General features: G+C 33.3%; 1 protein-coding gene across 2 annotated transcripts in view; it reads left to right on the top strand.

Moving 5' to 3' along the window:
- The window catches only part of LOC136985292 (ATP-dependent DNA helicase Q1-like), a 52,019-nt gene that overhangs the window by 31,651 nt on the left and 7,257 nt on the right, over positions 1–13,111 (top strand). For both annotated transcript variants that reach the window (XM_067282539.1, XM_067282540.1), the window contains 2 exons: positions 5,304–5,570; positions 11,825–11,963. In XM_067282539.1, coding sequence (XP_067138640.1) covers positions 5,304–5,570; positions 11,825–11,963 — 406 coding nt within the window. The remainder of the gene's footprint in view (positions 1–5,303; positions 5,571–11,824; positions 11,964–13,111) is intronic.

A 13,111-nucleotide genomic window follows, 5' to 3' on the forward strand; every position in this document is an offset into this window, starting at 1 on the left:
AAAATTGACAGATTTTCTTTTTCCCATCTCATTGTTCAATATGTAGAGGTATTAAAAATTTTTGTCTTATGCAAATTAGATTACTTCATGAGATGCCTTAAGAAAACATAACACTAGAATTGATTAAGGAGTCCAGATTTTATTTAGATTTAAAGAAAGAAACGTAAGTGATAAATAGGCCTGTAATCCCTGCAGATCAGAAAACTAATTATCCAGTGGTCATAAAACTAAGTAACACTCAGTTTTAGCTATTCCAAGAATTCAGTATTGCATTTCTTAGTTCTTGAACAATTAAGAATGTTTGTGTGTTTGCATAGCTACTGAAAATTTGCTTGGTATATCTATGAAGTATTCTTGTTATAACCATGAGAAAATGTATGGAAATGTGTGTAAATTAAAATTGTTATGATGTTTTGCTTGTTACAGCTGTGTAACAAGCAAAACATCATAACAATTATATCTGTGCATTATATCTGTGTTCGTTATAACAGAGTTCAACTGTATATAAAACAAGAACCAGTTGGAGAAATCTCTTGTAAACAAAATTAATTAGAAGTAAGTTAGCTGAAAAATTCCTAAAGATGATTGAACAATACAAATTTTTCAAAGCAGAAGAATGCATTGACAGTGAAAGGCTGGACAAAATAAATGGAGAAGAAACATAAGATGTCAGAACAAATGACGAGTGCAATGATTATAGTCTACCAAAAATACTACCAAAAGCCAATACAAATATGTTCTCCTAGATATGAAAATCAAAATTTGAAACACTGCCAAAGAACACCCAATGTTGTCCTTTAAAACTCTTCAATCACAGTTTAAGAAGCACATGAAATATAGATTGGATTTAACTAGGTGGAGACTGTCAATTATACAGAGAGGATTTACATTCAATAATTTAAATTATATGCTCTCCACCTCAAATTAGTAGTGGCTTGCCCCTGTACATCATACTTTTCATTTAACAATAGAGTTGTGCCAGTCATCTAGCTAACTCCTATTAGGGAAAAATTTTTTAAATTGAAATAACATGACTTCCAGTTTGCATTGGAATATCTTATATAGTTAATCAGGATCTCATGCTCCTAAGGTTTTCATGTCCGGTCTTGTCTTTCACGTATCTCTGTTCTCATGTATCTCATGTAACTCTGTTCTCGAGATTAAGGAAAGACAGACAGACAGTGACAGTGGGAATTTCTAGGTCTACAATTTTTTCAAATTGCATCCTAACAAATGGAATGCGATTCACCATTACATATTTGACAGATTTTGCAAAGCATGCAAACAAAATGAACAGGTGTTGAAACAGTGTTTTGAAATTTCTCTTTAAAATGCTACAAAATCACATAATCTTGAACAACTTTTCAGACATTTAGAATTGCAGATTCGCATGGTCACCAAGTCCTGACCTTTAAATTTTTGTGATTTTTTACTTTGGAGACATCTAAAAGAACTGGTCTTCAAAACAGCCCCACATATCCTAGAGGAATTTGGGTAATCCATCACTCATACTAAGTCAATTAAGAAATTCTCAATTGTATATTTTGACAGCATATGCATTCAAATACACTGTCTAAAGTAAGCATGGCAGTCATGTTGTATATATAGCAAAGTAAACTTTTGAAGTTTTTGTATTTATATTATGTAGTTGTTTATAATAAAAAGAATATGTAGTTTAAATTATTAAGAATGAAAATTATGGAATTTCAAAGTAAACACCTTGTACTTACAAAAGGAAATTTTTTGAAATCAACATATAATTTTATCACTTGATTCTTAATTAATTAAGATAAAAAGTATTTACCGTATTTACTCACGTATAAGACAATCTCACATAATGGACAAGGTGTGACTCTAAAGATCAAAATAAAGAAAATTAGATTTATTAATACAATTCTAATTTTATTTCATTTAATCACAAATAAAATATTATCAAATGTACTGTACATATTAAGGCAAACAACCATGTTTTCTTGACGCTATCACCTTTTGTCTAGTCTGACTCACTCTCCGAAGCTTTGTTACAACTCTCCTCTTTTTCGCTCTCACTGCACAAAGCATCGTCCTCTGATCTGTTGAGTGAATTTGAAATGCAATATTTCTTGAATGACTGCTATCCAGTGGCGTGCCGTCATTGGAAGCGATGGAAGCGCCGATTCCACCTTCCAATGACCTTCCCTTGTATTTTCTAAAATATAAATTTTCATATTTTAACGTACTTTGAATTACTTAAAATTAATATTTTATTATAACTGCATTATGTATCTTATTAATAAATTCTATACTATATGTGAAAAAAACGATAACATTGTTATTGTATATTCGAATGTCAGTGGCAGAATGGAAGCGCTTCGGAGACAGCTTTCACGGCGAGAATAACTGAATGGTGTAAAGCAGCCAGAGGGCATTGGCGCATGCGCTTTACAGAGCACCAACCTCAGCCGGTTTAGCTGGTGGAAGCTACACACGTGTAACGCTTCCAGCGATTCTATCCCTTAGCCATTGGGTAGGGAGCTATCTGACTAAGTGAATTGTTTAAGATTTAAAAAGTAAAGAGTATTCAATGTTATTTTTATGTACGTTTCTTTGCAAAATTATATTTAATTACAGTATAATTAAAAGAAAATTATAATTATATTGACAGATTTTCAGACATAAAATCTTTAGAATTTTTATCATTTTTAAATGTTTTTCATAATATTAAAATTATTAACAATTTTTCCAAGCGTGTTTTAATTCTTTAAAGTAAGTAAATTTTATGGGAAATTTTTTGATTTATCTAAATTACGTAGTGAATCGCAATATTTATATTCGTGTCCGGACTACATTGACAAGTAACTCTTAGACATAAAACATATTATAATTAATGTCGATCCGAACAAAGACGTACTAAAAGAATTATATGATTTAATATCATTAATTTTTACGGTACCATCTACCAGTGGGTCTGTTGAGTGCAGTTTTTCGACCACGGAGCGAATTCATACATTGGCCAGAAACACTCGGTCGGAGGAAAAATTGTCGTCGCTAGCATTGCTTTCGATAGAAAAAGTGCTTTTAAATACGTTGATGGAGTTGACCACCAGTGACTTTTATGATAAAGTAATTAACGACTTTGCAGAAAAAATCGCCAAATAGAGTTAGTTTATAAAAAATTAAAAACAAAACAAGTTTTTCTATTATTGTTTGCATCATATCAATTTGTATTATGTATGTATTATTTGTATTTTAGAACTAAAATACATAAATTGTTTATTTTTGCCATTTCCAGCATTTATTTAAAACATTTATGGAAATGTCATGTACCAGACAGGTCTGACCCGTCACGAAAGACACGAAAAAACGGTTAATTTAGAGAAAAATGTATTAGTTTAAAAAAAAACATAGGTAAAAGTCGTTTGTAGTCGGACACCCATTGTTTATATCAAACTGCAGAAACCATAAATCGCGGAAGAAAGTCGTCCTATGATCGGTGGAAGATCGAATTCGTCTTCGATTTTGACTTTTTTCGCGCTCCAGGTAAGAGTCTCGTTACGTTTAGTAACGAGGGACCAACCACTCGGGAAGCATGATTGAGGGAGAACGACCAATCAAAATGGATGAAAGAAAGAACGGAGATTGATATAATCTCCGACAATCGAGGACACCCCCTGGCACTCGATTAACGTTCCGAATAACCAAAACGCCGTGTGTCAACGTGCAAAAGAAAAAAAAAAAAAAAAAAAAAACAATTTCTCGTCTATTGTGCCAACTTGTAACCCGTGCCACTTCGGAGTTAGACCGTGTCCCCGACTCCAACGAACGAAGTCTCGCCGTGCCTTACAGACTTGTCAACGCCACTGTCCCGGGGCCACCTTCGATCGACCATCGAAGAAGACATCGACGCTCAGGATGTCCGAACGGCTGATTGTCCTAAAGCAAACTATTTTGTACATAGTGTATGTTTATTTTATGTTAAAATAAACGGTTTTTGTCAGATACTTGTCGTCTTTGTCTCTACAGCCACCACCCATGTACGAATGGACCCTAGACCATTACTGACACGCAAGTAACTGATTGCCCCTGAAAGTCGGCTTCTTACAGAAACACAGCTTCCCTATCATCAAATGTCACGGCACGCCTGCTGCTATCAGCTCTTAAGGACTGCTTTTCCACACAACTGATACCCATGTAGCAAAACCAAAACAATATAATTCGCATGATCAGAAAAAGTTTATTTGTAATGATTCAAAATGTATAAATATTCGTTAAAAATACCAATTTAACAAATATGAAATAACTACATGTATAATCATTGTTAAGTGACCAGTATTTCATTAATGATTTTATAAATAATGAAGAATTATTATCAGCAGACAAATGAAATGCAACACTGTTTCTAATTGATGGATGTATGTTTAAACCAATAAACAAATGGGGATGTGTCTTAGTTTGTTTACAGTAGGTGCCAACTTACCATAAATAGACTGTAGATTGGTATTTAACAAGTCAGAAATAGCAACTGGTCATTCCTTTCCTCAAAGCTGTTTTCAGACAATCTCTTTGAAAGTGACATTTACTTTGACATTGATAGCACCCTGCTATAATGGCAGCATGAACTATACTTGGTTCACAAAAATTTTTGCAAAAATGCAAAGAATCTTTTGCTTGCACTTATAGGATGATCTAGGTTTTTGAAGCAGTGAAAAATGAATAAAACCTTGTCTTATATGTGAGTAAATACAGTATGTAAATGTTTTGCCTACTTCACAAATTTTCAGATTTAGGAGAAAATAAGAATAATTAAAACAACTTTTCAAGCACATCTTTTTCATAAAAATAATTTTAAGAGAAAGGAAGTACTGTGAAAACAAAATAAAAACAATTACAAAAGAATAGTTTTATAGCTGTTTCTTAATATCTAAGGAAACTGCAAACAATTTGTATGAAGTATTCAAAAAGCATGTGTGTAAAAAATCATTTTATTAAATTAAATAAAATGTCAAAAAATAATTGTTTCTCAATTTATAGTTTTGGTTATTTGCTTATATATATACACATATGTAAAAGCAAAAATATTGTAAAAGACTAAAATACAGATAAATTTCCAGAAAAACAGAGTTTTATTACACTATAGTTTTCAATAAGCAGTGTAATAAAACCCTGTTTTGTTTGCGATGTATTTTAAAATTTAAATTGAAGTTAAAGTTAAATTTTCAAAGTTTTTACAAAAATTGTTTTGGTTGAGACAGAGACAATCATACAAATATTATTACAGTTGATGTTTGAAATAAATACTAATAATATTATTGTGATCTCAACAGGTATTATATACTGTTTTTCTGTCAAAGATTGTGAAGAAATTGCATCTCATCTTACTAAAAGAGGTATTAAAGCTCAGCCTTATCATGCTCAGTTAGATGCCAAAACTAGAAGTAAAGTTCATCATAAATGGGTCTCAAATGAAATTCAAGTTGTTGTAGCTACTGTTGCTTTTGGTATGGGAATAGATAAACCAGATGTCCGTTTTGTTATACATCATTCAATTCCAAAATCAATGGAAAATTATTATCAAGAAAGTGGAAGAGCAGGTATTCATTTTAATATTGATATGAAACTAATTATAAAATGCTTTAACGGAGTAAATATTTTATAAGTAGTTTTTGAATTGTGCGGAGTTTTTATGGTTATTTTTAATATATTTTAATTATTTTTCTTTATTCTACATAATTTTTTTAAACATAAATTATCATCAAAAATTGAAATTATAAATTAATTTATTTTAAAGCTTTAATTATAATTAAACACAAAAGAATTTTATCCTGAATATTATTTATATATCAGCACTACACATGAAACCAATATCCACAAGAAACTGCAAAATACTACGTAAAAGCAAATGCTTTCATCCATGATGAATGGATGGCTAAAAGGCCTTTGCTGTTTGAATGCAAATGTTCTGCATTCAAACTGCGAAGGTCTTTTAGTTAGACAGTTCAAACAAGAATTACTCAGGATAGGTGATTGCCATCCATGTGGTAAAAGAAGGATGATATGAGGGAAGAGGGTTGTAAGATTAAACCTTGGAGAATGACTTCCATGCTGGGGGAAGGAGTCTATTTCTGTAATGCTTATAGCTGCATTTTTTCTTGTGGCTTTGTAAATTTCTAACTGTTCTAAATGTCTAAGCCATTCTTTATGGGAGGTGCTATGTAGGAGAGGCATGCTCGGTCAAAAGGTACTTTGGTGTTGGGGTCAGTGGCAAAGGTTGCTAATGCTGTGTTGGCAAGCCCTTTAATGATGGAGATCTGATATTCTTTGAGGTGAATGTTTAAAGGTCACTCTGTAGAACTCGTGTTCTAAGTTGCAGTTGGCTTTGTGATTTGCAACGAGGATAGTATATACAGGGTGGAGGTGCATACCTGCATGGTCTTTAGCATTGCAGAGGAAAGTGAAAACTGAAGGACTTCTGAAAGCTAAACAGAAGTTATTATTTTTTGGTTGAAAACTTTTATATCCCAGTACGAATAGCTTTAGATATTCGTACTGGGATATAAAAACGTTTTTAGTGTGTTGAGTTATTATTTCTGGCAATCTTGTACAGGGCAGCCAGTCTTTTGTCTTATGTAACAGCTTTATATGATTGTTGGCTGTGATGGCGATGAATTAGACCTTTGGTGGTTGTAAAGGTCCGCTTTTAGCAGAGCAGGTCTAAAAGCAACACGACCTTGGTAATTGGTCCCACCTGGCGTTGTGTCTATAAACGGTCGGGAAGACAAAGGGTGTAGTGTCTCCGTTTATGGGATTCATCTGTACGCGTCAATGTGTTTGCCACATGTTTGTCGGCTAGAAAAATGTAAACAAGGAATGGACGTGATGGTAAGCTGTTTCATCGGGAGGAGAGCGGACGTTTTTGAAAGCTTCCGGGGAAAGGAAGGACCCTGATTGGTCGTAAGTTGTCGTCGAGGAAATCTTTAAATAGTAAGAGTGGCGAGAGGAACGGGAAGAAGAGCGAGAGATGGATAGTACTGTAGTCTTAGACACTTGGACAGCCCGCTGAGCGCAGAGAGAGTATTCTCCTCAGGCATTGAACTCAGGGACGGGTGAGTGCTGAGACGGGATGGATGGTACTTGTTGAGCCATCTCCACCAACCGACCAAAGTTCCCCAGACTCTGATTGTCCCAATAGGACCAGCTGTTACGTGAGACACTATACCTTGTTGTATCATGTGTGTAATATTGTTAAACTTGTATATTCTGAATTGTTTTATTTGTAAATAAACTGTAAATATTTGCTGGATTGAGTGTGGAGGTGTACTTTTCTATGAACCAACGTAAGGACATTCTCAAGTCGTAAGAACCAACCCGAGATGGATTATCGTAAAGATCTTAGCGGATTATAGTAAAGATCTTCACTGTGGTGTTTGGAGAGTAGCCCAGTCTAGCATACTGAGTGATAGTTTGGAGTTTCTTATTCCTGACTTGACGAATTAGGGCATTGAAGCCAACTGTCACTAATGCTCTGGAGTTAATTGAATGCCTCAGAATCCAAGGCCCTGTATACTTTATGGTATGTGACTTCCAGTCTCTCTAGCCTTCCATCCACATTGAATCCGTCTTTTGTTCTCTATGTAACTTCTTAGTAATGTTCAGGACTCTGATAAGCACACCCTAAACATCCTAGAGCTCACTAATCTCTTATGTCACACTTTTTTTTGCTTTCAAAGGCATGACTTTACTACCTTTCAGAAAAGTCATGCTCTCAAAAGCAAAAAAGGTGCCTGAGAGGGGTATGCCTATGGGTAGCCCTCTCTCAGGCACCCTTTGTGAATTGCTCATTTGACAACTTGAGGCTTCCATTCTTCCCACCTTTGATCATCATATTCTCCTTTATGCACATTACATTGATGACATTCTTATCTTGTGGCAGCAAAACACTCGTATTCAAGATTTCATGCATAAAATCAACATCAAACCCTTTGGCCTCTACCTCCACTCGGAACAGGACAGTGAACAAGAAGTTTGCTTACTTTATCCAATGGACGAACATCAGGCTTCCCGTTAACTCCTGTTAACTTCCTGCTTCGTGTGCAGGCTTCCTGTTAACTGAAGTTTACAGGAAGCCTGCACACCATCTGAATTTTCATCCCTGTCCTTCCTCATAATCCTTTTTTTTTTTTTTTTCAAGATGGCTGGCTTCTGTTTGAACTTTGTTTTTACATCTGCATTCAAACCATGATGGTCTTTTAGTCTGACAATGACTGTTGAAAACATTCAATTTTATGTAATGTTTTGTAGTTTCTTTCTGAATATCGGTTTTGTGTGTATTGCTTATTAAAATAAAATACTTTCTTACTGAAACCAAAATGGATAAAATAAAAACTAAAACCTTTAAACTTTCCAGCAAATCGTTTTTAATATTATAAAAACGATTTGCTGGAAAGTTTAAAGGTTTTAGTTTTTATTGTATTGCTTATTTATGCATACTCAGTTTGAATAGTTGAATTTGTTTATGCAGTCACTTCAAAAAGTTTAGAATAATTTAACTCCGTCACAATTTGCACACATTTTACATATTTATTGTCATTCCCTTGAATGACAATAAATACATAAAATTAAAAAATTGTGGAAAAAACTATTGAAGGGAATATTTAGTCTTGTGTTTTAGCTATATTTTCATCTAAAAATATTAATTTCTAAATAAAATGTTAATGAGTCAGGTTTTTACTTAAATGAATAGATGATAAAAAATTTAGAATATTTGAAATTGTGTTCAAAAAGTGTTCTGGTAGAATAATGTGACAATGCACAAAGTGGTGCCCCCTATGCTTTCACACCATGGGACCAAAGGGTCAACATTGCGTCAGTGAAGACAGCAATGACTAATTCGTCAGGACTGACACCACTGTGTCTTCTAGGTAAACACAGAAACCTAAGTGGTTGCTTAATTCGTATTTTCTCCGCATGAGCGGTTGCGTTGTAGGCTACCAGATTCGGAATGGAGGCGGAAGTAGAGAACTCAGAAAGGAGTACACTCCACTATTTATTGCAAAATAAAATATCTGTTTATTATATATCAACAATTTACAGGTGGTACTGTACAACATAGGGACTTAACTAAGGGAAATTGGACATGTTGGACATAGGATAGAATACACTGTTATGCGGCTCTAAACCATGAGAGAGAGTTTACATTAACTTCATGCGAGGATAAGTACCTTTCTGACGTAGAAGTTCGGGCAACGTTAAGTTCTTTATAGTTCGTTTGTTCAGCGTTCCACACCGTTCCCTTAGGCTTTTGGTAGGATAGTTCAGTAGAATAGTTTGGTAGGTAGGTTGATTCAGCGATCGGTGGCGGGGACAAGTGGTGACACACACACAGCAACCAAGGATAGCTGGAAGTCCTCTCTTGACTCATCAACTCCTCCTTTTTATTAGGGGGTTTCTCCTGGGTTTTTTCCATAACCTTTTTTGGATGTTTTACAATAATTATCCAATAGATGAATTTCTGCCATGGGTTCCAGGTAACACACGCGAGGAAGCTGTGTCATCTCCGAAAGGAAGTGAATCTGCCAAAAAATAGGTTCCTCTCTTCTTGGTGTCTGTTTTCACACGATTTTGTAAAATTATTACATTTACAAAATTAATACATTTTTTAGAATTATACAATTAGTTTGCTTTATTTATTAATTATATAAAGTATAAAATCAGGACCATCACAATAATATAAGATAATTGAATAAATATTGTCCGATTATAAGTAATACTGCTTGTAATTTACTGCAATTATGTAAATTGTATCACATCACAAGTAGTGTTGTATAAATTACAATCTAGCATTTGTCACAAAAGCAGGGTAAACACCATGCGCAATAAACTACAATTAAGCCTGAATCAGAGAGACAAAATTATTGATTTTCGTGAAGAAAATATTAAGCAACAAGAAATAGTGAGGAAAGTAAAGTGCAAAAAAATAATTCAAACATTTAATTAAACTGGAAGTTCAAATGTTGATAAACACTCTGGGCATCCAAAATTTACTTCAGAGACAAGAGAAGTCAGCACTTAGAAAAATTGCAAAACAAAACAGACATGCAAGCTTGCATGTCTGTTTTGTTTTACAGATGTCACAAGAATTGAAATCTGTGATGGGAAAACCAATTTCAAGAACAATGGTTTACAATTATTTGAAGATGGTTTATAAAGCAGCCAAACCAGAACAGAAACTCATCTGAGAAAAACCGATTAACCTGCATCAAAAAATATGAGTTTTACACCCAACCAATGGCAGTCATTTTTAGTGGTAAAAGTATATTTTGCATTTTTTTTTTAAATTATGGAGGAAGTTCGACTCTTGAAATGTGAAACCAACAATCCACATAGTTTACAATAAGTCATTAAATTTTCCACTAAAGTTATGGTGTGGGATTCATTTGACTATAATGGACTTGCAAAATTGTGATTTCTTAATGAGACCGTAAATGGTGATTTTTAGAATATTTCTTCATCCTAATATTGGAAGATTATTTTCAAGTTAATGTAATTTTTCAACATGATGGAGTTAAAGGTCAAACATACAAAAAAACCAAATAATGGTTTACATCTAAAAAATAAAGCTCTTGGATTGGCTTGGAAACTCACTAGACTGTCCTCAGTTTAAAATATTTGGTTCATTTGTAAAAACTGACTGCAAGGATCTAACCTAACCAATAAACAACATTTAAAAGAAAAACTTATAAAAATTTAGTCTGAAATTAGTCTTGAACAATGTCAAACACTTATTGGTAGTATGCTAAAAAGAATAAAATATTTTATACTTTTTGTATGTAATTTCAAGTATTCTAGATTTTTTGAACATCATTTTCTTAAGTAAAAAATTATAATTCTTTAACAGTTTATTTAGAAATTCATATTTTTAGATTAAAATATAGCTAAAAGATGTGGTTAAATATCCCCTTATTTAGTTTTTTATGACTTTTTATTTCACCTAGTTATTGTCATTTTTTAGGGTTGGCACATTATGATAGTTCCAAAAGTTTAGAATAATTTAACTCTGACTCTATATCTATATTTATTTGTATAATTGGGAAAATTATATTTATAATATAAAGAAATATAATATCCTTATTATTGCATTTTTATTGATATTTTATTACATTTATTGTCTCTATTTATTCTATAAAAATCAAAATTAAGCTAGCAACACATTGGAAGGTGTTTGTACAGTTAACCCCCATTAATAAAGTCAAAGGAACTTAAAATATTGGTACTTTGTATTATCCTCTTTTGTCTATACAAATCTACTTTTCCATTAATGTAGACTTTGCATAAACTAATAATGTAATAATGGTTTTTGATTGTATATAGAATTTTTTGTATGTAGAAAAATGTCAACACAGATTTCACAAAGATATAAGTATCAATTTGTTTGTGTTATCTTGAAACATCAACAAATCTTACCTTCAAAATTAATTTTAAGTATAATTAATCTTGGATAAGTATAATTTTCCTGTATAATTATCTTTACATTGATATTAAATTAATTATTCTGTCATTACAATTATTGCATATTTCTAGCTGACAGTTGTTATCATCTGGTTTAATCAATAGTTAATAGATATCAGTTACATTCTCTATGCTGTAAAAAATGAATGGCACTTCACAAGTTACAAAATATTGGTATTTGAAATAATTTGTAGCAACTTCTCTGCACAATCTTTTAGGAAAATTGCTACATTTTATATATGATTATATATTAATTAATTATTGAATAATAATTTATTAAATATAGTGGTAAATTATAACAGATAATTTTATTAAGTTTGTATAATATTATATTCATTAGGAAGAGATGATTCATCAGCAAGTTGTATCTTATTTTATGGGTTCTCTGATATTTTTCGACAAAGTACAATGGTTTTTACAGAGCAGACTGGATTAGAAAATCTTTATGCAATGGTTGCTTATTGTTTAGATCTAAAAAGGTATGAATATTTAAAATATAAAAAAATAATAAATAATATGAGTTTATAATACATAAAAAAAATCTATTAACAATAATTTATTCATGTATGAAAGTGTTTTCTGTTTAATATACACCCACAACTGCCGCAAATGATCAGGCTTAATTTGGATATAATGATTATAAATTAGAAATGAATTTGGCACTAGAATGTGGCATTAGGCGACATCTCGTATTAGAATTAATAATTATAATATTTAATTAATTTATTTAGATTAAACTGGAAGAAAAGAATCGGCCCAAAGCAGGACTTGAACCTGCAACTCCTGCTTACCATGTAGATGTATTGCCAGTTATGCTACCCGGACCTTCGGTCCAATCTCCTCTTCCAGTACATTTTGACACTTTTCTCCGTTTGGACTTTGGGCATCAGTGTCGAGTTTTTGCTTATGCTGACGATGTTTTTCTCATTTTTCCGGCCAGATCCAGGCGCATGATTGAGACTATCGCCAATGACATTCTTATAAAAGTAAATGAGTGGGGAGTTAACAACAAACTAATCTTTAACACTGCCAAAACGAAGGGTATTGTTTTTTCAGCCCTTAGATCAACGAGTTTATACCGGCGGGTTCCCTGTGTTCGCTTTGGAAACACCTCGATTAAGATAGTGGATCATCTTGCTTTTCTTGGAGTGGTCTTCGATAACAAGCTCACATGGAAACAGCACATTGCGTATATTACTAAGCGGACAAATCTTATCTTCAACAATCTTCTTCGTGTCGCCAGAAACAGTTGGGGACTGGGATACGAGGCTGTCAATGCAATTTATGACTGTGTTTTCGTTCCTATTATCTGCTATGCTTCGGCTGTCTGGGGCGAGGCGGCCTTTCATTCACACAACCACCGCCGACTCAGATCAGCTCAGCGCCTTGCGCTCTTGCGCTTGACACGGTGTTACTGTACAGTCTTCAATGTCGCCTTACCTATTCTTGCCGGAAAGCCACCTATCCTTCAACAAATCCAATACTGCACGGGAAGGTTTCTTCTCTCCCGTGGTAAGTGCATCAACATTTCAGATACCACATTTGATGCGTCCTGCTATGAGACAAACAGTTCTTTTGCGGACTTGCCCCATCCTGCTCTCAGAAGAGGCCTTGGATCCCGGGACTG

Source organism: Centruroides vittatus, unplaced genomic scaffold (genome assembly GCF_030686945.1).
Source record: "Centruroides vittatus isolate TY-2023 unplaced genomic scaffold, ASM3068694v2 contig_958, whole genome shotgun sequence".
In the NCBI taxonomy this organism is placed as follows: Eukaryota; Metazoa; Arthropoda; class Arachnida; order Scorpiones; family Buthidae; genus Centruroides; species Centruroides vittatus.